Consider the following 23,261-nt stretch of genomic DNA (forward strand, 5'->3'; position numbering starts at 1 on the left):
CCATTGCCTGCAGGTGCTCCTCTCCCAGCCCTGTCAGGGGAAGGTGAGGCAGCCTCAGTCCAGTAACCCTCCAGCCTCTGCCTCCATACTGCACCCTCGACCTCGGGCTGGACTCAGACCTCGCCTCACGGTTAACCCACGGGGCCAGCACATTGTCAGAGAGACTGGGGTTTGACTCCCCATGTGGCTGTGAAGCTCATGCCATGTGATCTTATAGAATCCTAGAGTTGGAAGAGGCCACAAGGGCCATCGAGTCCAACCCCTGCCAAGCAGGAAACACCATCAGAGCACTCCTGACATATGGTTGTCAAGCCTCTGCTTAAAGACCTCCAAAGTAGGAGACTCCACCACACTCCTTGGCAGCAAATTCCACTGTCAAACAGCTCTTACTGTCAGGAAGTTCTTCCTAATGTTTAGGTGGAATCTTCTTTCTTGTACTTTGGATCCATTGCTCCGTGTCCGCTTCTCTGGAGCAGCAGAAAACAACCTTTCTCCCTCCTCTGTGTGACATCCTTTTATATATTTGAACATGGCTATCATATCACCCCTTGACCTCCTCTTCTCCAGGCTAAACATGCCCAGCTCCCTTAGCCGTTCCTCATAAGGCATCTTGGGGCTGGTTGCTGCCCCTCTCAGCCTAGCCCACCTCACAGGGTTGTCGTGAGGCTGCAACCACGAGGTGAAGACCTGTATGCACCACTCAGTAAAGGGAAGATGTAGTAGTAGTAATAATAATAATATAATAAATTTTATTTATACCCCGCCCTCCCCAGCCAAGACCGGGCTCAGGGCGGCTAGCACCAGGTATAAAAACAATTGATTAAAATACAACTTAAAAACAAGATTAAAATACAACGTTAAAATGCAGCCTCATTTCAGTAGAAACTCAAAACATTTTTGGGGATGAAAACATCAAATCTTCATCAAGGCCAACTATCCAGACTGGTCCTACGTGGGCCAGAAGAAAGCCAGGGAAGTCCCCAAATAGGAGTTCCATCACAGAAGGAAAAAGGAAAGGGGGAGGGGGATCAAGTGGATTCCAAGCCAAAGGCCAGGCGGAACAACTCTGTCTTACAGGCCTTGCGGAAAGAAATCAGATCCCGCAGGGCCCTGGTCTCATGAGACAGAGCGTTCCACCAGGCCGGGGCCAGTGTTGAAAAGGCCCTGGCTCTGGTTGAGGCTAATCTAACTTCCTTAGGGTCCGGGACTTCTAGGGTGTTGCTATTTATGGACCTTTAAGGTCCTCCGTGGGGAAGACCAGGAGAGGCGGTCCCGTAGGTACGAGGGTCCTACCTAAACGTAGCAGACGGGCTGTGCACGTAGCCGAAAGCCTTGCAATGCCCTTGAGAGAGAGAGAATAAAACCAGGCCTGCACATCCCGTTCTCCGCCCCCTTGCTCAGAATCCGGATTCTTTTGCAGGACACCGACAGGAAAATGCCAGCGAGCTCGGCGAGGCAGGCAGGAGTGTGTGTGTCCTGCCTTGCAAGCTTCCAGGCCTCTGCCTGGCTTGGTCACTGCGAGGAGGCGAGCCCTTCCCGTCCTGCTAAGTCCTGCTGCAGCCAGCGAGCCGCCAGAGGGCAGAATGGCGGCGAGGCCTGAGCAGAAGGCTGGGGATCCATTTGCACGCAGCTTCTGCTGTGCAAAAGCAGAGCTGCCTCGGCTCTCTCTCTGCTAAAAGTCGGCCTTAACATTTGCAGAGCGAAGCCAAGGGGCTGAGCCGTCCTTAAAGGATCCTGTGTGGGTCTCGTTGCATGGCACAGGTGACGCTTTGCCTTGTCCGGGTTGTGCGATGGGTTGGGGCTGCTGCGAAATCTTCCCTATTCTCTGGAGCCAGCCTGTCGTTCCTTTTTCACTCGCCAGCCGCGTCGGCAGAGGTTTGTTTTCTCCGCCTTCCCGCATCCTTACAGTTTCCTGTTTTGTTTTTCAGGTTGTCAGAAAAAGCACACAGGCAGCTGGCAAAACACTGCAAATATCACCCCCCCAAAAAAAAACACCTCCCCAAGTCACATTTAGGTGAATCGGGATGCGAGCTTGTTTCGCATCGCCAGTCCCCCCCCCTCGCTGGCAGAACAGGACAGTGGCAGAAAAGGGAGGGTGCGAGGATACGCAAGGCTTTGCCAACCTGGTGCCCTCGGGCTGCTTCAGGCTCCCACCTCAGCCTTGGCAGGGAGCAGGCCTTTGGAGCTGCTGTTGAAAACATCCTAAGGGCACCCAAGGTAAAGGCAGATCTGCAGTATCTGGGGTGGCAGAGCAGGGGAGTCGATTGCGAATGTCTCCCTCCGATGGGATGCCGGCCAAATTCAGAATGCTGCAAAGTTGGGAGGGACCCTCAAATGTCATCCATCCAAACGCCCCGCAGTGCAGGAACAGGAGCTACAGAATCCCTGACAGAGGGCCACCCAACCTCTGCTTAAAAACTTCCAACGAAGTAGACTCCACCTCCAAACCGCTCTTGCTGCCCAAAAGTCCTTCCGAATGTTTGGTTGGAATCTCCCTTCTTGTACGGTGGTACCTTGGTACTCGAATGACTTGGCTCTGAACGCTGCACACCCAGAAGTGTTCCAGTTTGTAAACGTTTTGCAGAAGCCGAACTTCCAATGCGGCTTACGCTTGAGTGTACTTTGAATGGGGTAACAGTGCCCCCGAAGGACCAGGTGCGCAGCCTGGGAGTCATTTTGGACTCACAGCTGTCCATGGAGGAGCAGGTCAGTTCTGTGTCCAGGGCAGCTGTCTGCCAGCTCCATCTGGGACGCAGGATGAGACCCAACCTGCCCACAGACTATCTCGCCAGTGTGGTGCATGCTCTGGTTATCTCCCGCTTGGACTACTGCAATGCACTCTGCATGGGGCTACCTTTGAAGGTGACCTGGAAACTACAACTAATCCAGAATGCGGCAGCCAGACTGGTGACTGGGAGTGGCCGCCGAGACCACATAACACCAGTCTTGAAGGACCTACACTGGCTCCCAGGACGTTTCTGAGCACAATTCAAAGCGTTGGTGCTGACCTTGAAAGTCCTAAACGGCCTCAAAGGCCCAGTATACCTGAAGGAGCGTCTCCACCCCCATCGTTCTGCCCGGACACTGAGGTCCAGCTCCGAGGGCCTTCTGGTGGTTCCCTTGCTGCGAGAAGCCATGACACATGGAACCAGGCAGAGGGCCTTCTCGGTGGTGGCACCCGCCCTGTGGAACGCCCTCCCACCAGATGTCAAAGAGAAAAACAACTACTAGACTTTTAGAAGACATCTGAAGGCAGTTCTGTTTAGGGAAGCTTTTAATGTTTAATAGAGTATTGTATTTTAGTGTTTTGTTGGAAGCTGCCCAGAGTAGCTGGGGAAACCCAGCCAGATGGGCGGGGTATAAATAATAAATTATTATTATTATTATTATTGAGTGCAGGAAGCTCCTGCAGCCAATCAGAAGCCGCGCCTTGGTTTTCGAACGGTTTCGGAAGTCGAACAGACTCCCGGAACGGATTTAAGTTCGAGAACCAAGGTACCACTGTAATCTGAATCCGTTGGTTTGGGTCCTACCCTACGAAGGGAACTTCTGCTGTTTCCTTGTTCAGCAGTGGGGTGAGAAATTTGTGACCTGGGTGCTGCAGAGTCCGTTTAGTGACGTGGCCTCTACCAGAGTTCCAGATTAATTTATAGACCGTTGGGCTAAGTGGACCCAGACCTGGGCAAGCCATGTCCAAACTGTGTTCTTACGCTAGAGTGCACACTTTGCATCAGATGTACCTCACCCCAGCCTTCCTCTGCTTACTACTAAAGTAAAGGTAAAGGGACCCCTGACCGTTAGGTCCAGTCGTGGCCGACTCTGGGGTTGCGGCGCTCATCTCGCTTTACTGGCTGAGGGAGCCGGTGTACAGCTTCCGGGTCATGTGGCCAGAATGACTAAGCCACTTCTGGCAAACCAGAGCAGCGCACAGAAACGCTGTTTACCTTCCCACCAGAATGGTACCTGTTTATCTACTTGCACTTTGACGTGCTTTCGAACTGCTAGGTTGGCAGGAGCAGGGACCGAGCAACGGGAGCTCACCCCGTCACAGGGATTCGAACCGCAACCTTCTGATCGGCAAGTCCTAGGCTCTGTGGTTTAACCCACAGCGCCACCCGCGTCTTACTCCTACTTGCATGGCAACTCCCATCAGCCACAATAACGTATACGATGCTTGCAGACGGATCAGGCCAAGGGGACCCCACGCGGGACCTGCACTGTGTTCTCTCAGTGACCAGATGCCCACCAAATGCCCACAATCAAGACTGGAGCATGTGTGGTGCCTAGAAAATGGTGTTATTCTGGGGCACACGGCCTTCGAAGCCGCCTAAATGGGTGCCTGTCGCTACGATCTTGTGGAAGGGAGTTCCGCAGTTTAACGATGTCCTTCCTTTCACCTGTCTTGTATTTTCCACCATACAAATTCATGGGGTTCTTATATCACGAGAGGCCTATTCGTTTTCTCCACACATCTCGGTAGTGGCGCCCGCCCTGTGGAATGCCCTCCCTTCAGATGTGAAGGAAATAAGCAGCTATCCTATCTTTAAAGACATCTGAAGGCAGCCCTGTTTAGGGAAGTTTTTAATATGTAATGCTGTATTAACACTTGATTGGAAGCCGCCCAGAGTGGCTGGGGAAACTCAGCCAGATTTGGGGGGGGAGGTATAAATAATAAAATATTATAAATATTATAATTATTATTTTGACTGCCCTTTTCTGAACCTGTTCGCCAAATGGGAGGCAGAGTTTGGCATAATCGGCTGGGAATTGCAGGCACAGCCTTTCTGCTGATAAGTAACCCACCTCTGGAAAATGCCAAGTTCTTTTGCCACAACATTTTCCTTGTGGCAAGGAGTTCCATAGTTCACAGTGCAGGCATTTTCTCTCCAGGACAACCTTCCCATTTCAGGCAGGATTTGCTGATGCGGAGACTGTTAAGTAGAGGAGACCTTTTTATTTTATTTTCCATTCTCCCCTTTCAGTGGCCACATGCCTCTCAAAGGTATTTCCACCCGTTTCCTGCAATTTCCTCTCCCATTCTCCTTTCCTTGCACCTGGCCCAGTGCTTTGAGCAACGCTTTTTGAGAACTTAGCCCAGAAAATGGGGTGGAATCCAGCTCACGTTTTACTCAAAACAGACTCATTGAAATTGATGGGTGTGACTAAGTTATGTCCATCATTTTCAATGGGATTACTCTGAGTAAAACTTAGTTGCGCCCATCCACTGGGTGTGCTTAGCACCACCTTTTAAAGTTGGTTGCAGAGTCATTTCTGCCCCACCATTTGGCTCATTTGGGTGGTAGAGCCACACAGAATAGGTACCCCAGGGTGTCAGATAGAGGGGGGCCATTGTAGGAGCACCCAGGAAGAACAGCAACTTCCTTTAATCCACTCCACCCTGTTACCTTCCTTGGCAGTATTTGGGTGCTCTTCAACTTCCTCTCCCCGTGGCTTCATTAGCTACGAACACTCAGTGGGACGCGGGTGGCGCTGTGAGTTAAGCCACAGAGCCTAGGACTTGCTGATCAGGAGGTCGGCGGTTCGAATCCCCGCGACGAGGTGAGCTCCCATTGCTCGGTCCCTGCTCCTGCCAACCTAGCAGTTCAAAAGCACGTCAAAGCGCAAGTAGATAAATAGGTACCGCTTTGGCGGGAAGGTAGACGGCGTTTCCGTGCACTGCTCTGGTTCGCCAGAAGCGGCTTAGTATTGCTGGCCACATGACCCAGAAGCTGTACACCGGCTCCCTCGGCCAGTAAAGCGAGATGAGCGCCACAACCCCAGAGTCGGCCATGACTGGACCTAATGGTCAGGGGTCCCCCCCTCAACTTCCTCTCCCCGTGGCTTCATTAACTACGAACACTCAGTCTGGCCAGGCGCAGCAAAGCGCAGGGGGTTTTCACCGCAAAACGTTGCAACGCGATTGCCAAACTTTGGCACCGGTTTGAAGTGACTCGGACGCTGTCGGATTTTGGGGTGTTAATTACGAACCCTGCTTTTACGTATCGATTGCTCAGTTTGCAGGGCACACTGCAAAACGCAGGGTTGCCGCTGCAAAACGACTGCAAAACTTGGGTAAAATTTGGGGGGTCCCAAATTTTGGGGTTCGTCATTAATAAGCCTCCTCCCTGCCTTGCCTTAAAAGACCTCAAAAGACCTCAGGGCATCCTGATCAAATTTGCAGATGACACCGAACTGGGAGGGGTGGCTAACACCCCAGAGGACAGGATCACACTTCAAAACGACCTTGACAGATTAGAAAACTGGGCCAAAACAAACAAGATGAATTTTAACAGGGAGAAATGTAAAGTATTGCACTTGGGCAAAAAAAAATGAGAGGCACAAATACAAGATGGGTGACACCTGGCTTGAGAGCAGTACATGTGAAAAGGATCTAGGAGTCTTGGTTGACCACAAACTTGACATGAGCCAACAGTGTGACGCGGCAGCTAAAAAAGCCAATGCAATTCTGGGCTGCATCAATAGGAGTATAGCATCTAGATCAAGGGAAGTAACAGTGCCACTGTATTCTGCTCTGGTCAGACCTCACCTGGAGTACTGTGTCCAGTTCTGGGCACCACAATTCAAGAAGGACACTGACAAACTGGAACGTGTCCAGAGGAGGGCAACCAAAATGGTCAAAGGCCTGGAAACGATGCCTTATGAGGAACGGCTAAGGGAGCTGGGCATGTTTAGCCTGGAGAAGAGGAGGTTAAGGGGTGATATGATAGCCATGTTCAAATATATAAAAGGATGTCACATAGAGGAGGGAGAAAGGTTGTTTTCTGCTGCTCCAGAGAAGCGGACAAGGAGCAATGGATCCCAACTACAAGAAAGAAGATTCCACCTAAACATTAGGAAGAACTTCCTGACAGTAAGAGCTGTTTGACAGTGGAATTTGCTGCCAAGGAGTGTGGTGGAGTCTCCTACTTTGGAGGTCTTTAAGCAGAGGCTTGACAACCATATGTCAGGAGTGCTCTGATGGTGTTTCCTGCTTGGCAGGGGGTTGGACTCGATGGCCCTTGTGGTCTCTTCCAACTCTAGGATTCTATGATTCTATGAATAGCTGGGAAAGAAACTTATGGAAGCGTCCCGCAAACCAGAAGGGATATACAAATTTGCGTATGATGTCCAAATGTCCCGAAATTCTGTAAGCAACACCCTAGATGTCCTGGGCCCTAAGGAAGTCAGATTAGCCTCAACCAGAGTCAGGGCCTTTTCAACACTGGCCCCGGCCTGGTGGAACGCTCTGTCTCATGAGACCAGGGCCCTGCAGGATCTGATTATTATTATGCCTTCCAAAGTGCAGGCACTGTCTAGTTTTCATATGGAATTCAGGAAGATTCCAGTGTCGTGGTCCTTTCCCCCAACAAAAAATTGCTGGAGGCAGCCCCTGGCCACTTCCCTCCTGAAGCTGATTTTTGGGGTGCTGTTCCTGCAGGCGGGGGAAGCGTGCTGCAGTTTGGGGGTGCTCACTTCAGCGCACCCCACCGTTGCATCCTCTCCCCATCCTCTGCCTCGCACCCATCAGGAAACGGTCCCAGAATCCGAAGGCTGTCCTCTCCTGCGGTTTTGTTTACAGCAATGGTGTCCTCTGCTCAGCTGAGCTGACTTTTTTCCACCTCTAAGAGGCCTAATGGGTGTCAGATGAATATGCAACACCAATCCCCCCCCCCCATTTCCTGTGTGTGTGTTGCAGCCAGCCTACAAGGCGAGAAAGCTCCTCTTCCACTTTCGGGGATGCGATAAAAGCAGCGCTGCAAAAGGATGTGTTGACGGCCTGAAGCAACGTCACAAAAGCAACGCCTTTTGCAGGGAGTCGAGAAGGAGTTTATCTCTCCAGCATCCTTTCCACCCTCTCAGAGGTAGGGGGAAAGATGACACACACCTGCTGAGCCCTTGGGTCTCCGGTTCCAGAGGGTTAGGCGTTTCCAAGATGAGGAGGTTAAATGTAACGGTCACCTCCAGGCTTGGCTACTGCAATTTGCTCTACGCGGGGCTGCCCTTGAAGCTGTCCCAGAAACTCCAGCGGGTGCAGAATGCTGCAGCGAGGCTCCTCACGGGGTCTCTGCCATGGGAGCATATTCATCCAGTGCTTTTCCAGCTGCGCTGGCTACCAGTGGAGTACAGGGTCAGATTTAAGGTGCTGGTTTTGACCTTTAAAGCCCTTCAGGGCCTAGGACCCTCGTACCTACAGGACCGCCTCTCCCGGTATGCCCCACGGAGGACCTTATGGTCCATAAATAGCAACACCCTAGAGGTCCTGGGCCCTAAGGAAGTCAGATTAGCCTCAACCAGAAGCAGGGCCTTTTCAACACTGGCCCCAATGTGGTGGAACGCTCTGTCTCATGAGACCAGGGCCCTGCAGGATCTGATTTCTTTCCACAGGGCCTGTAAGACAGAGTTGTTCCACCTGGCCTTTGGCTTAGAATCAATTTGACTCCCTCCCCCTCTTTCTTTTTTCCTTTCTCCTGTGATGAGGCTGCATTTTAATGTATTTTAATCTTGTTTTTAAGTTGTATTTCAGTCAACTTGTTTTTATTATTGGTTGTTAGCCGCGCTGAGCCCGGTCTTGGCTGGGGAGGGCGGGGTATAAATAAAATTTGTTGTTGTTGTTGTTGTTGTTAATGATTAAGTGGGCACATCATATTAATGGAAGACTGGGAGAAATTATTGGAAGTGAATTTAAAATGTACTGGCTGTATACTGTTAAAAGCGAATTATATGAAAGCGATGTACAGATGGTATATTACACCTGTAAAAATGGCAAAAATATTTAGAACAGGCTCTAATAAGTGTTGGAAGTGTAAAGAAAAAGAAGGCACGTTTTTCCATATGTGGTGGAATTGCAAAATAATTAAAAGTTATGGGGAAATGATTTCCAATGGAATGAAAAGAATGTTTAAGATAACTTTTGTTAAAAGGCCAGAAGCTTTTTTTTTACTAGGCATTTCAGGTTAAGAAATACTGTATTTTTTGCTCTATAAGACTCACTTTTTCCCTCCTAAAAAGTAAGGGGAAATGTGTGTGCGTCTTACGGAGCGAATGCAGGCTGCGCAGCTACCCATGAGCCAGAACAGCAAGAGAGATTGCTGCTTTCGCTGCGCAGCGATCCCTCTTGCTGTTCTGGCTTCTGAGATTCAGAATATTTTTTTCTTGTTTTCCTCCTCCAAAAATTAGGTGCATCTTGTGGTCTGGTGCGTCTTATAGAGTGAAAAATACGGTACCTACGAAAGAAGAATGGCAAGAAAAACTGATGGAATACCCTGAAATGGCAAAGCTAACGAAAAGGCTTCGAGACAAGGACAACAGACTTCAAGATAGACTGGGAACCATTTGCGACACACCTACAGAAACAATCTAAAGAAATGGACTCACTAGCAAGTTTCGACCAAACACAATTAACAGAATAAATATGGAAAATATGATGATGATGCTAAAATGATAAGAGAACAATAATTATTATTGTAAAAACCTTATAAGCAAGCAAGAGAAGTTAATATGTAAAAAAACCCCACGAAGTTTAGGGAAGTCGTGACGGGAGGGGGAAACATGGGAAATGTGTTCCCCCCCCCCCTTTGGATGTGATTGATATTGTGACGATAAAAAATCGTAATACTCAATAAAAAATCAAACCAAAACCCACAGGCTTAGGCATTTCCGTGAACCCGCTTTCTGAGAAGCAGGCGAACCCAATAGCTGTCCCAGCCAAGTCCGCTGGCCTTTCCTTAGAAAAGGTAATTGGGTTTTGGGGCCGTTTTCCACACAGAGGTCCAAAAGGCAACGGACGGCTACCTCGTCCAAAGCCTCACCACCATCTTGTCCGTTGGGGCCGGGCAGGCGGATTTTAAAGCTGCGACGCCCTCGCTGGCCGGTTTTTTGGAAGGTCCCTGCTTCCGGTCCGTCCTCCTGGAGTCTGCTCGAACCTTGTGCCTCGCCGCGGCTATGTGCTGTCCTTCAGTTGGACGCTGGCGTCCTCGTCCTCTTCGGCCGCGTCACAGCTGATATTCTGGGCCGTGATGATGACTATGCTTCCAAGAATGACCCCCGCCCCCATGATGTCAAAGGGCGTGACGGCTTCGCGCAGGACGTAGTACTGGACCGCCAGCGTCACCACCACCTCGGAGTGCAGAACGGCGCACACCAGGGCCGGGTGCGCCTTGGTGACGGCGTAGCTGGCGCACAGGAAGGAGACCAACGCCAGAAAGCTGATGGCCGCCACGCAAGTCCAGGTCAGGGGGTCCAGGGGCATGACGGGTTGCTGGAGGAGGAACATGGCCGGCGAGCAGACCAGGCTTCCCACCACGCCGAAGAGGAAGGCCACCGTCACCAGCTTGGCCGGGAAGTCCAGGGCCCGGAAGATGACCAGCCCCAGCGCCAGCGCCATCCCTCCGAGGCAGGCCAGGGCATAGCCGAAGGTGTCGTACAGCTGCGTGCTCTTGTCGAGGTCCAGGAGGTCGGGCACCACCATGATGATCAGGCCCAGGGTGCTGCCCACCAAGCCGAACCAGTCGTAGCCCGTCAAGCTGCCGTTCTCGATGCACAGCGCCAGCAGGACGGAGCAGATGGTCGACGAGCCCTTGCGGACGGTGGCGGCGTTCCCGCTGGGCACCACCATGAAGGAGCTGTAGGCGCAGCCGATTGAGATGACGTTGATGGAGGCGTGCAGGATCGTCCGCTGGCGGGCCTCCCGCGGCCCGAAGCAAGGAGCCTTCTGGCAACGCAGGTAGCACGCAAAGAGGAGGTGCAGGATGCAGCGGAAGAGGAGGATCTCCAGCGAAGGGATGCCGGAGGCCTCGTTGGCCATTCGGGTGAACGGCGCCACGAAGCCGGCCGGGACGCCGCCCCCCAGGAGCGCCACCAGCAGGCCCTTCATGCTTTCCGACAGGCGGTAGCGGTTCCAAAGCGGGCGTCGTGGCGGGGGCGGCGGGGAGCAGGGCGGGGGAGAGAACCGCAGCAGGTCGGCCACGGTCCAGGCCGCTCGGTCGGGGGGCCCCAGGGGAGGCGCCATGGGCAGGAGTGCCAAGGGATTGCTGGGAGCCAGCGGGTACCTGCAGGAGAGGGCGGGGAAAACAAAGGGAGGTTGCAAGTGAGGCCAGGCATCTCTGTCCGAGTGGCATACCTCTAACGCCAGCTTTTATACACCTGCCTGGTTTCGAAACAAGCCCGCCTCGGGGGAGTGTTGTGAAGCCGGAAATAAGTTGCAAGCAAGGAGAGACTAAAGGGACACGGTGGCGCTGTGGGTTAAACCACAGAGCCTAGGACTTGCCGATCAGAAGGTTGGCAGTTCGAATCTCCACGACGTGGTGAGCTCCCATTGCTCGGTCCCTGCTCCTGCCAACCTAGCAGTTCGAAAGCACTTCAAAGTGGAAGTAGATAAATAGGTACTGCTCTGGCGGGAAGGCAAACGGTGTTTCCGTGCGCTGCTCTGGTTCGCCAGAAGTGGCTTAGTCATTCTGGCCACATGACCCGGAAGCTGGACGCCGGCTCCCTCGGCCAATAAAGCAAGATGAGCGCCGCAACCCCAGAGTCGGCCACGACTGGATGTACAGTGGTGCCTCGCAAGACGAAAATAATTCGTTCCGTGAGTCTTTTCGTCTTGCGATGTTTTTCGTCTTGCGAAGCACGGTCCGTCGCAACTGTGCCTCTTCAAGCGGCTTTAAGAAAAAAGTGCAAGACGTTTTTGTCTTGCGAAGCAAGCCCATAGGGAAATTCGTCTAGCGAAGCAACGCAAAACCGAAAAACCCTTTCGTCTAACGAGTTTCTCGTCTTGCGAGGCATTCGTCTTGCGGGGCACCACTGTAATGGCCAGGGGTCCCTTTAAGGAGAGACTGGGGCTGTTTTAAGTGATAACTTATTTCCCAAGCATCAGTTTAGGGTTTTAAGCCAGATTCCCCAACTTGTAGTCTGATGAATATCCAAACCTTCCTGCTTGTCTACTCAGATGGGCAGTGAGTCTCAGAAATGGAGTCTTAGTTAACCAAGCAGTGGCGTAGCCATGGGGATGGTTTCCCTGGGTGCAAAGATCTTAGGGGCACAAAATTTCCAAAGGAAAAAAGAGAAAATAGTAATAATAACTAAAAAAATAGCATGCCCTCCCCCTCACACAGAAAATCTCCCAGTGTTTGTGCAGGCAGAATGAGGAGTGGATATGGGCAACAACAGGTGTGAAGGCGTAATCTGCACGAGCTTTTGATAGATACCCACTCCCGAACATTCCCTCTTCCTGTTCTCCACTGTGCCCAATGCTCACAGGTGCTGCGGCTGCCATTTGTGTAGGTCACAGAGCTATTGCCCCTTTCTTGCAGCCTATTGGCAGGCAGTGCTGTGGATCCTTGCCTTGCCTCGGGCCCAGGCAACCCACGCTATGCCACTGGACGAACCGAATATGAAATTAAAACTTTTTATGTAGTAGTAAGGAGAGCTGGGTGAGCTCCCGTTGCTCGGTCCCTGCTCCTGCCAACCTAGCAGTTCCAAAGCACATCAAAGTGCAAGTAGATAAATAGGTACCACTCCGGCGGGAAGGTAAACGGCGTTTCCGTGCGCTGCTCTGGTTTGCCAGAAGCGGCTTAGTCATGCTGGGCACATGACCCGGAAGCTGTACGCCGGCTCCCTCGGCCAGTAAAGCAAGATGAGCGCCACAACCCCAGAGTCGGTCACAACTGGACCTAATGGTCAGGAGTCCCTTTACCTTTAAGGAGAGTTGAGAGGACCGTTCTGTGTCAAGCCAATGATCCATTCAGTCCAGCATCCTGTTCCCACAGTGGCTATGCTGTGGGAAACCCGCAATCAGGATTTGAACTCAAGAGTCCTCTGCCCTCCTGCGTTTTCCAGCAACTGGCATTCAGAAGCACAGCTGCCTTCAGTTGTGGAGACAGGGCATAGGCACTGTTGCTAGTAGCTCCCAAAAATAGCCTTACTCCTCCAGGAACTTGCCCATTCCTCTTCTGATGAGTGGCCATCACTGCCTACTGTGGCATGGAGTTCCACAGTTTAACTGTACCCTGCTGGGTTTTTGGCATAGGTGGTGGATTCTGCAGCCAGTTCCCCAATGCTGTGCCAGGGCTAGGACTGGACCATTGGACCAGCTTTCTCATTTGCTTTCCATCAATGACCCCCCCCCAATTGTCTGCTATCTGCCCTCTTCCTAAAGGTAAAGGGACCCCTGACCATTAGGTCCAGTCGTGGCCGACTCTGGGGTTGCGGCACTCATCTCACTTTACTGGCCGAGGGAGCCGGCGTCCAGCTTCTGGGTCCTGTAGCCAGCATGACTAAGCCGCTTCTGGCAAACCAGAGCAGCGCATGGAAACGCCATTTACCTTCCTGCCGGAGTGGTACCTATTTATCTACTTGCACTGGTGTGCTTTCGAACTGCTAGGTTGGCAGGAGCAGGGACCGAGCAACGGGAGCTCACCCCATTGCGGGGATTCGAACTGCTGACCTTCTGATCGGCAAGCCCTAGGCTCTGTGGTTTAACCCACAGCGCCACCCGCATCCTGCCTTCTTCCTAGTTTCCCCTTATAATCTGTTTTTGTTCTTAATACGAGTTTTCTTTATTCATTCCATTTACATAGCACCTTATCTCAAGGTGGGGCGCATCATTCTCATCCCCATTTTATCACAACAGCAACTTCAGATTCATAGAATTGTAGAGTTGGAAGGGGACCCACGGGTCATTTAGCCGAACCCCGTGCCACATTGTGACGTACGTTAGACTGAGAGACGGGAGGCAGGCCCCGCGGTCACCCACTGAGCTTCACAGCCAAGAAGGGTTCAAACCATAGCTGTCAACTTACAGATTTGAAAATAAGGGACCAGCAGCCTCGGAAATAAGGGATCAGCAGCCAAAATAAGGGATTTTCCAGGCACAGGTATGTTCAACTTCTGAGCCCCTCTGAGCCAAAGGCAGAAAGCCCAGCCAGCAGCCAAATGAAGCCTCATCAATAAGGGACAGCAGTGGGACATGGCGCTGGGATAAGGGACTATCCCGCCAAATAAGGGACACTTGACAGCTATGTTTCGAACCCTGGTCTCCCAAGCCGCAGTCCGACACTCTAACCATTACACCACATACCCTGTGGTTCTCTTTGAAGTCTACCTTTCCTTTCTGGAGCTCTACCACCTGCCTAATATTCCTGGGGTGGGTGGGTTTGGGGAGCAGTGAGCCAAGGGCATCTTGTGATCTTGCACGGGGCAGGGATTTTCTCACGCAGAAAGCTGCCCAAATTGAACCACAATGGTCCGTCCAGCTCAGTGTTGTCCCTGATTTCAGACGGATTTCACCCCCAGCCCTACCTTGACGTGCCGTCCTAGTCTGAACCCGGGGATTTCTATATTCAACGCAGGTAAACCAAAGAATCGGAACTCTTCCTCCATGTTTCCTTGGGTCAGGAGTGGTGGGGTGTGACCATAAGCCACCCCCTTTCTCTCCCACACTGATCTGACCCTACCTCCCTTCCTGCGGTATCTGTCGTCAGGGCGTCTGGGTTCTACGCCTGGGTTCTAGAAGGGTGTGAATCTAGTACTCTGGGTGCCACAAAGTGGGGGGGCGGGGGGAGAGAGTCACCATTTCTGAAGTCCTCTTTTTCCCCCTGACTTGGGGAGCAGGGGATGGAGGAGGAGGAAGGAGAAGGAGCCCTCCCCAACTCTCCCAGCCCCCACCTACCTTCACAGCCACCGTACAAACACAACGCCGCCTCAATCGCCTAGCCTGGCTCCCTCGCCTGGCAGAAATTGTGATGTCATCCTGCCTGCCTGTGCCACTATGACGTCACGCCCTCAGGGTCTCTTCCCCCAGGCTGGATGACACTTGCTAGACACCTGCAAGGAATGAATAGGTCTACCCCAAAGGAAGTTATATGGGATGATGGATGAGGGAATGGCTTTTTCCTCCCCTCCAGGGCTCTGCAACCCAATGCCCTCCAGGTGTTTTTGGAATACAAGGCTGCGCTTGCCGGAGGGGTGGGCCGAAACATCTGCAGAGCACTAGGGGAAGCTGTTGGAGAGGCTCTCTAGCAAGAAACCACCTGAGATCGGAGCAGTTAACAGCCCTGAGTTAATTTGCTCCAGTCTGTAGGCCTCTGGAATCTGTGCTACTAAGGCCTGGAATATTCAAATGAGGACTAGGTAAAGGTAAAGGGACCCCTGACCATTAGGTCCAGTCGCGGCCGACTCTGGGGTTGCGGCGCTCATCTCGCTTTACTGGCCGAGGGAGCCGGTGTACAGCTTCTGGGTCATGTGGCCAGCATGACTAAGCCGCTTCTGGCGAACCAGAGCAGCGCATGGAAACGCCGTTTACCTTCCCGCCGGAGTGGTCCTATTTATCTACTTGCACTTTGATGTGCTTTCGAACTGCTAGGTTGGCAGGAGCAGGGACCGAGCAACAGGAGCTCACCCCGTCACGGGGATTCGAACCGCCGACCTTCCGATCGGCAAGCCCTAGGCTCTGTGGCTTAACCCACAGTGCCATCTGTGTCCCTTCCAAATGAGGACTAGAGTGCCTTAAAACATATGCAGAGCGCCTTTTCAATTGTTAATTGAAATTGTCAATGAATCAATTGTTTTTATACCTGCTGTTAGCCGCCCTGAGCCCGGTCTTGGCTGGGGAGGGCGGAGTATAAATAATAATAATAATAATAATAATAATAATAATTATTATTATTATTATTATTATTATTTTGCTCCCCTCTGTTGCTGGCATCTTTCTGTCTCCAGAAAACAATGGAGTGTGCCTTCAGGGGTGCGGCCAAACCGCTGCGTTAGCAGCACTGAAATGAGCTCTGGGGCACAAGCCTGGGCAGTGTGGGGGGGGGTCCTGCGCTGCTCAGACGACAAGACCCCCCCCCCCGATGTGGTCCAAAGCAGAGCAAGATGTTTGACACCAGCTTGGCTGCAGGAGTTGCCAGAAGGAGGCTTACAAGGCCCCATCCAACCATTTTAGGGACTCCGCTCCAGATCTGTTTGGGGCTTAGTCCTGAGACTTTTCTTCTGAAGATATCCCGCAAGGCAGAGGAGGTGGAGGATCGGAGTTTTCCTTCTGAGGTGGGCTCCCTTGACCCTCACTTCCCTCTGCACCACATGCAGAAACTGCCTTTCTGACCCACGCTTGGTCTCGCCCGCTCAATCACAGCTCATGTACAGCTGGGATAAGAATAAAACAAGGATAAGAATAAATCCATGCTTGAGGGTAGATCATTGTGGTATAGTTGGTTAGGGTGTCGGACCAGGACATAGGAGATCCAGGGTTCAAATCACTTGTGGGTCGTGACATCCGTGTCTCTCAGTCTGTCCAACCTACTGTTGTTGTGGGGTTATTAAATGAGGAGGGGAGAAACTTGGCCAACACCTTGGGCTTCTTGCATGAAAAAATGTGGGATATATAAATGCAATTAATAATAATAATAGACTTTGACCTCTGAATTTCCCTTGTTAGACATTTGCACTGTGAGGCTGCAGTTTTATACCTGGGAAGAAGCCCCATTGAAGGTTGTGCAGCTGGCTGAGTTTTCCTTGGGGCAGACCCATTGCCCCTATTGATTTCAGTGTGCCCATCTGAGTAGAACTGGCCTTGGATACAGCCCCAAGGGGCCCTATTTGCAGAGGGCTGCCCTAGAGAAGGGGTGGCACCTTCCACAAATCCGACTTACTTCCGAGAAAGCCCAATTTTACACTCACCCCCGTTTCTTTTCCTTTGTATCCGCATACGCCAGACGAGAGTTTGCGTCGTCCTGACGCGTGAAGGCGGAAAGGAACTCTGTACATGCTCAGTGGCACCTCCCAGAAAGCCCTACTTGCTTGCGAGTAAGGCCCAATTCACAGTATATTTGCCCCCTCTCCCTCTTCTTTTGCTGGCATCCCCGGGAGAGGTTTATGCGTTGTGGTTACGCGCAAGGCGGGAGGCGAAAAAGCACTCTGCACATGTTCGGTGACCCCTTCCAGAAACCCTACCTACTTCCGAGCAAGCCCCGTTTCACAGCATCTCCCGCCCCGCTCTCCCCTTTATTCCGCTGCTATCCCCGGAGCGCGTTGCGCTTACAGGCGCTCTGCACATGATCAGAGGCGCCTCCCTTTGCAGGTACCAACGCGGGGAGAGGAGAAAACCCGCGTTACGCGTGATTGGAAAGCGCGTGTCTTCTCTTCTCCCACCCCGCACCGCAACCTCCCCAGCCCCGGGATGTAGGCAAGCGCTCCCGACGTGCGCTCTCGCTGGCTGGCTTCTCCTGGGGGGCGTCCCGGGGGCCGGAGGGCTGGCCCGCACCGAGGGCGAAGTTGCGTGCGGCTGCCGTGGCGGCGTCGAGCCTGAGCCGCTCCGATTCGGCTGAGCCTCTGCGATGATGTCAGAGGGGGAGGCAGCGGCGGCGGCGGCGGGTTGAGCGGAGCGCCGGAGCCAGAGGAGAGCGCGGAGCGGCGGCGGCGAGCGAGGGGAGCGGCGTCCCGTGCCAAGCAGGCTGCGAGCATGAATGGCGGGGCGAGAAGACTCCATCTTGGGCTGCCTCGCCGCGCCGCTGCAGCAGCAGCAGCAGCAGCAGACACGCAGGTAGGGGGCTCGCCGACCCGACGGGGGGAGCCTCCCACCGGAGGCGCCCCGGTCCCGTGCGCTCCCCTCCGGGCGCGCAAAACAAGGGCGAGGCTGCCCGCGGGCGCTTGGAGAGGGCCCCAGCCCAGCGCGCTTTTCCAAGGCGGCCTAGTCCCCGGGATCGCCAGCCGGGGTGGGGTTAGGGTCTGTCGGGGCTCGTCCCGGGGCCCCGCGGTGTTTGGGGAGGGGGTGTCCAAACGGGGCGCGCGGCGACGCCACTTTTCTCCCCGCGAGGCGCGCCCAAGATCGCCGCCGGGGCGCGCCGCCCTCCAGCCAGCTGCGTAATTGGGCATCCGGATCTCCGGAGCTGGGGAGGGGAGGGAGGGGGTCCGCGCCAGTCCCGGGAAAGAACCGAGGGACACCCCCCAAAAAAACACACACCCAGCCACCCAAGAAAGGGAAAGTTTATCCCTCCTGCCAGGGCGGTGGTTCTAGAAGTCTCCAGGCGCTCGGAAAGAGGTCGGCCCGGGGATTTAGGAAGGGGGGTGCGGAGAGCCTGCTTGGCTGGGTGTTATTTTTTTGGGGAGGGGAGGGGCGCAGCGAAAGAGGAGGGGAATCTGCGCATTTAGCATCCTCGCCACGGATTGCATGTTTCGATCTCTCTCTTTTGGAGGGGGGCGGGGGGAGTGGACGGGAGACCTTGAAGAGACTCCCTCCCCAAACACCTATTCCGGAAATGAGCCCTGGGCGATCCGGGATATTTTGGGGACCCCTGGGTCGAAAAGTCGGGCCTGTGGTGGTGGATGATCTGGCTTCCTTAATTTCAATTCTGGAAGCAACCCTGATATATATATAGAGAGAGAATGAGGATTCCGCGGCTTTTCTGCAGCCATCCTATACACTGGATCTGGGATCCTAGCGCGCGGAGCTGCGCGCTTGGGGAGGCGAGCAGCGGCGGGTGCCTCCGGCGGCTTGGGGCGATTCTCTCTGGGTCCTGGGATCGCGCGAGGCTCACGCACTCCTGTGCTTCTCATGGGTTAACAGAGAGGCGATGGATCTCAGCGGGGGATCCTTTTTTGGAAGTGTTCGGGGCGACCTGGATATTTGGGGTTAGAAAAGGGATCTCCGCTGGCATGTTTTCCATGGCAGCAGAAAATACAAAAATATTGGGAAAGGGCGAGTTTTGAAGAGGATCTGTGTTTGGGGATGGGGATGGGCAGCTTCCAACAGCACCCCCCCACCCCAACATGAAGGGCAGCGGGGAAGGGGGGGAGAGGCTGTGAGGGTGACCTCATTAGGAGAAGGGATCCTGCTCTCTTCATCTCTTCGCCTGGTCTTCTTCTCCTTGGTTCTCTCTTCCGCAAGGGAACGCTGAGGGTTAACGTGGCCGAAGCTCTGGTTGTTTTCCTGACCCAGTGGTGCTCATCCCATGCCCAAAACAGCGCAGGCTTGGCGCACCTTAGGAGTTTGCCGATCGCCCACCGCCGTGGCCCCTGCTTTTCAGGCGCTGAGCACCCTGCCTCACGTACATGCCCATGTGCCGTTTCTCAGACCTGCCAGTCTGGTACCTCCCGGATGTTTTGGACGACGGCTCCCACCAGCCCCATCGCTGCCCTCAAACAGGGCACCAGGTTGGCAGAGCTTGCCTTAGATCCCTGCGATCCCTGCACTGCAGGAGATTGGGCTGGAAGACCCTGGGGGGGGGGTCCCTTCCGAGCCTACCACTCGATGGAAAAAACCATTTTCTGTTAACGGCATGGACTCCTTCCTTCGTAATCTCCTGTTTATTTACCTCCAAAAGACATCTCGCGTGTCTTGGATGTGTGTGTCGCTATCCGCTGCCGTTCCTCACGACAACTTCACCACACGCCTGTCAGAGCCTTGTGCTCACTACAGACCCTTTCTGTTTCCTGTTATCCCCTCTCGCTTCGCCTGCCTTCCTTGTACGTGCCTCAGACCTGTTTCCCCTATATCCCTTTCTCCCTATATCGAATTTCTCTCGGTGTCTTAAATCTATCCCACTCCTGCGACGGGGACATAAATACGTGCCAAATCCTAAACAGAAACCTCCGAGCCACACAGGACATTTTTCTAGGCCCGAGGCAGAAAATCCACACTGGGTGTCACGCCAAACCTAGCTAACATCGTCATCCTACAGTCACGTTATTAATTGATTTGTATCCCATCTTTCCTCCAAGGTGGCATACGCCGTCCCCTCCCTTTTTCCCTCACAACAGCCCTGTGAGGTAGGCTAGCCCGAGAGCCGGGAACTGTCCCAAGGTCACCCAGCAGCGAGCCTTGTGACTGAGTAGAGCGTTGAACCCTGCTGTCTCTAACCGCTATACCGCACTGCCTTGTGTGAGGGCCCTGCTGTTTGCAACCGGCTTAGGGCAAGGCTGCCGGCCTGCCGTTTGTTCCTCCTCAGCCGAAAACACAGGGCCGTCACACTTCCGTATGCTGTCATGCCCTCCTCAGCCGGGGTTGGGGAAAATACTTCACATTTTTGGTGGCCGATCTCAGCTTTCAGCGGGAAGTAAAGTGGGAGGGAAGATCAGGGTCACATCCAGATTCCTTTTAGCGGCGCTGTTACAAAACCCTGAGGCTGGGGGTTTTCCCCCTCTCAAACTGGCTTTAATAACCCCATATCCCTTAGGCCATCGTTGCAATGTCATTTCCACACACGCACACACACACAGCCACATCTTGCACGCAAGCTTGCACACAAACACAAAATTCTTCCCCTCTCAAATCTTCTCTCTGCTACCGAACACACCCTCTCGACACGCCCCCCTGCCCTCATTCTCACACGTTTATTTCTCTTGTTTATTCCTTTTTTCCACCCCGCCTTGCCTTCCAAGGAGCTCAAACGCGTGGTTCTTCACATCCCCAGTTTATTCACCCCTGCAAGGTAGGGTAGGCTCTGAGAGGCGGTGGTTGGCCCCAAGGTCGCTTCGTGGCTATGGGTGGCAGGGGGAAAAGGATTTGAACCCAAGCCTCTTAGCCCGACACTCTATAACCCAGACTTCCTCAACATGAGCCCTCCAGATGTTTTTGGCCTACAACACCCATGATCCCTAGCTAGCAGGACCCGTGGTCAGGATGATGGAAATTGTAGTCTCAAAACATCTGGAGGGCCGAGTTTGGGGATGCCTGCTCTAACCACTGCACCGCACTGTTTGTAAGCATTGTCCTCACCTGCGTCCCACTCTCTCCTGCCGCAATCTCTTAACGCTCTTCTCTGCCCCCAATTCGATGCCCCTGCCTGCGCCCCATACTTAACGCTTTCCCCTCTCACGACCTGGCCGCCTCTTTCGCACCCGGGGCTCCACGCAGGTGGAGAGCGAGGGGCCGTCAAACGCACGGGCGCACGAGGTGACACGTATGAGGATGCGTGTTCCCTCTTGATCCCGTAAGAGCAGCCCTCTGCGCGCGCATGGGAGAACGTGGCTGTGAGCGGATGTCCGAATTGAGCGCATAGCCCAGAGGCTTGTTTTGTTTTCTGGGTGCGCAGAGCTCTTTGGTGCGCACATGCTTACGAACGACGGTGTGCGTTTCTCCCCTGCTGCCGATGCACAGTGTGATTCCGGGTGCCCCGAATGCCGTTGTGAGAAACGCCTGGGGGTCCTGAGATACCGTGTGGGCTTCTCCGTGATCTGAGCATGTTGGGCGGAGAGGAAACACAGCGCGAAAATGGCCCCGTCCCTCGAGGCAGTGGTGTGGAGACCCCAGCTTCTGTGTTTCTCTGTGAGCTTTTGAAGGGTCTGCGATGCGACGGGGGACGATTGCATGCAAATCTACACCCCCCCATTTAAAAAAAAGCACTTCGGGTTAGCTTCTTATCGGCAAAGGGTAGAAAACAGCGGCTTGCTTTCCTTCGGTCGAAGGGACCTGTTTCTAAGATGCATGTTGTTGAGAATTTTTTCTGGGGGAAGCGTGTGGCCCCTGCAGCCCTGCTCCCGGCCCGAGTGCGGCCCACCCCCCAGAGGACTGCAGGGCTGGCGCAGGCCAAGCGGCAAGGAAAGGTTTGCTAAAGCTGGGCAGCTCGGTCGTGAAGCTGGCCGGGTGACCTTGGGCCCGTTCCCTCGCTCTCAGGCCAGCCTGTCTCTCAGGGTCGTGGCGAGGATGTCACGGCAAAGAGCTGTCCCTGCCAGCTTGAGCTCTTTGAAGGAAAGGTGAGATCTAGAGGCAATGAATCGCAGATTTCCAGAGTTGGAAGGGTCCCCCCGAGGGTCATCTAGACCAACCCGCTGCAATGCCCATTTTGGCCCAGCGTGAGGCTTGAACCCACAATCCTGAGATTAAGAGTCTCGTGCTGAACCGACTGAGCTAGAAAATAAACAGACATGACGCAGCCCCTTTTCAGCCCTTCGGATTCAATGCGTTTTGGACCTTTTAACATTAAAAAACCCTAATCCTTTTAAAACAGGGAAAAGGTATGCTTTAAAAATAAAGAACCGTGCTATAATTCGCACGAAAATGTTGCTGAACCAGACGGATGCGCATGTGAGGTAAATCACTATTCTCGCTCTTCCCCGCCCGCCCCCATTTTGCAGGTGGGAGGACTGAGGGCTGAGAGAGAAGGGTTGGCCTAACGCCCCCTCTGAATTCATGGAAGAGGCAAGATTTGAACCCAGGACCTGTGGATCGTAGCTCAGTCAGTCACTTAGCCGCTACACTGGGGAAAGGATAATAATAATAATAATAATAATAATAATAATAATAATAATAATAATAATAATAATAATAATAATAATTTATTTATACCCCGCCCATCTGGCTGAGTTTCCCCAGCCACTCTGGGCGGCTCCCAATCAAGTGTTAAAAACAATACAGCATTAAATATTAAAAACTTCCCTAAACAGGGCTGCCTTCAGATGTCTTTTAAAAATAGGATAGCTGCTTATTTCCTTCACATCTGAAGGGAGGGCGTTCCACAGGGCGGGAGCCACCACCGAGATGGCCCTCTGCCTGGTTCCCTGTAACTTGGCTTCTCGCGGTGAGGGAACTGCCAGAAGGCCCTCGGAGCTGGACCTCAGTGTCCGGGCTGGATGATGGGGGTGGAGATGCTCCTTCAGGTCTACTGGGCCTTTGAGGCCATTTAGGGCTTTCAAGGTCAGCACCAACACTTTGAATTGTGCTCGGAAACGTACTGGGAGCCAATGTAGGTCTTTCAAGACTGGTGTTATATGGTTTCGGCGGCTGCTCCCAGTCCCCAGTCTAGCTGCCGCATTCTGGATTAGTTGTAGTTTCCGGGTCACCTTCAAAGGTAGCCCCACGTAGAGTGCATTGCAGTAGTCCAAGCGGGAGATAACCAGAGCATGCACCACTCTGGCGAGGCAGTCTGCAGGCAGATAGGGTCTCATCCTGCGTACCAGATGGAGCTGGTAAACAGCTGCCCTGGACACAGAACTGACCTGTGCCTCCATGGACAGCTGTGAGTCCAGAATGGCTCCCAGGCTGCGCACCTGGTCCTTCGGGGGCACAGTTGCCCCATTCAGGACCAGGGAGTCCCCCCCACTCGCCCGCCCCCTGTCCCCCCAAAACTGTACTTCTGTCTTGTCAGGATTCAACCTCAAAGTGTTTTTAACACTTGATTGGAAGCCGCCCAGAGTGGCTGGGGAAACTCAGCCAGATGGGCGGGGTATAAAGAATGGGTGCCAAGCAAGCTGGCCTAGCGAGGGGCGTGGCCTGGAGAAAGGAGGTGTGGCCTGGGAGCGTTTCGTGGGCCACATAGGAGGAATTGGAGGGC

General features: G+C 53.4%; 2 protein-coding genes across 6 annotated transcripts in view; one reads left to right on the top strand and one right to left on the bottom strand.

The window, feature by feature from the left end:
- Positions 1–9,936: 9,936 nt before the first annotated feature.
- Positions 9,937–20,880, bottom strand: SLC35G6 (solute carrier family 35 member G6; the record flags this gene model as incomplete). 5 transcript variants are annotated; one of them, XM_081167988.1, is made up of 2 exons in its annotated part: positions 9,937–11,048; positions 19,305–20,880. In XM_081167988.1, one exon carries the CDS (start codon positions 11,006–11,008, stop codon positions 9,941–9,943), a length of 1,068 nt encoding a protein of 355 aa, XP_081024114.1. In that variant the 3' UTR covers positions 9,937–9,940. The 5 variants fall into 5 exon arrangements, with proteins under 5 accessions (XP_081024114.1, XP_081024112.1, XP_081024111.1 ...); XM_081167986.1 differs by lacking the exon at positions 19,305–20,880 and adding an exon at positions 18,803–18,941; XM_081167985.1 differs by lacking the exon at positions 19,305–20,880 and adding an exon at positions 17,255–17,454.
- The window catches only part of ZBTB4 (zinc finger and BTB domain containing 4), a 32,976-nt gene continuing 27,107 nt past the window's right edge, over positions 17,393–23,261 (top strand). The window contains exon 1 of the mRNA XM_081167725.1: positions 17,393–17,533. The gene's annotated coding sequence lies outside the window, so the exon portion shown is untranslated. The remainder of the gene's footprint in view (positions 17,534–23,261) is intronic.

Source organism: Podarcis bocagei (assembly GCF_964188305.1).
Source record: "Podarcis bocagei genome assembly, chromosome: 13".
Taxonomy (NCBI): Eukaryota; Metazoa; Chordata; class Lepidosauria; order Squamata; family Lacertidae; genus Podarcis; species Podarcis bocagei.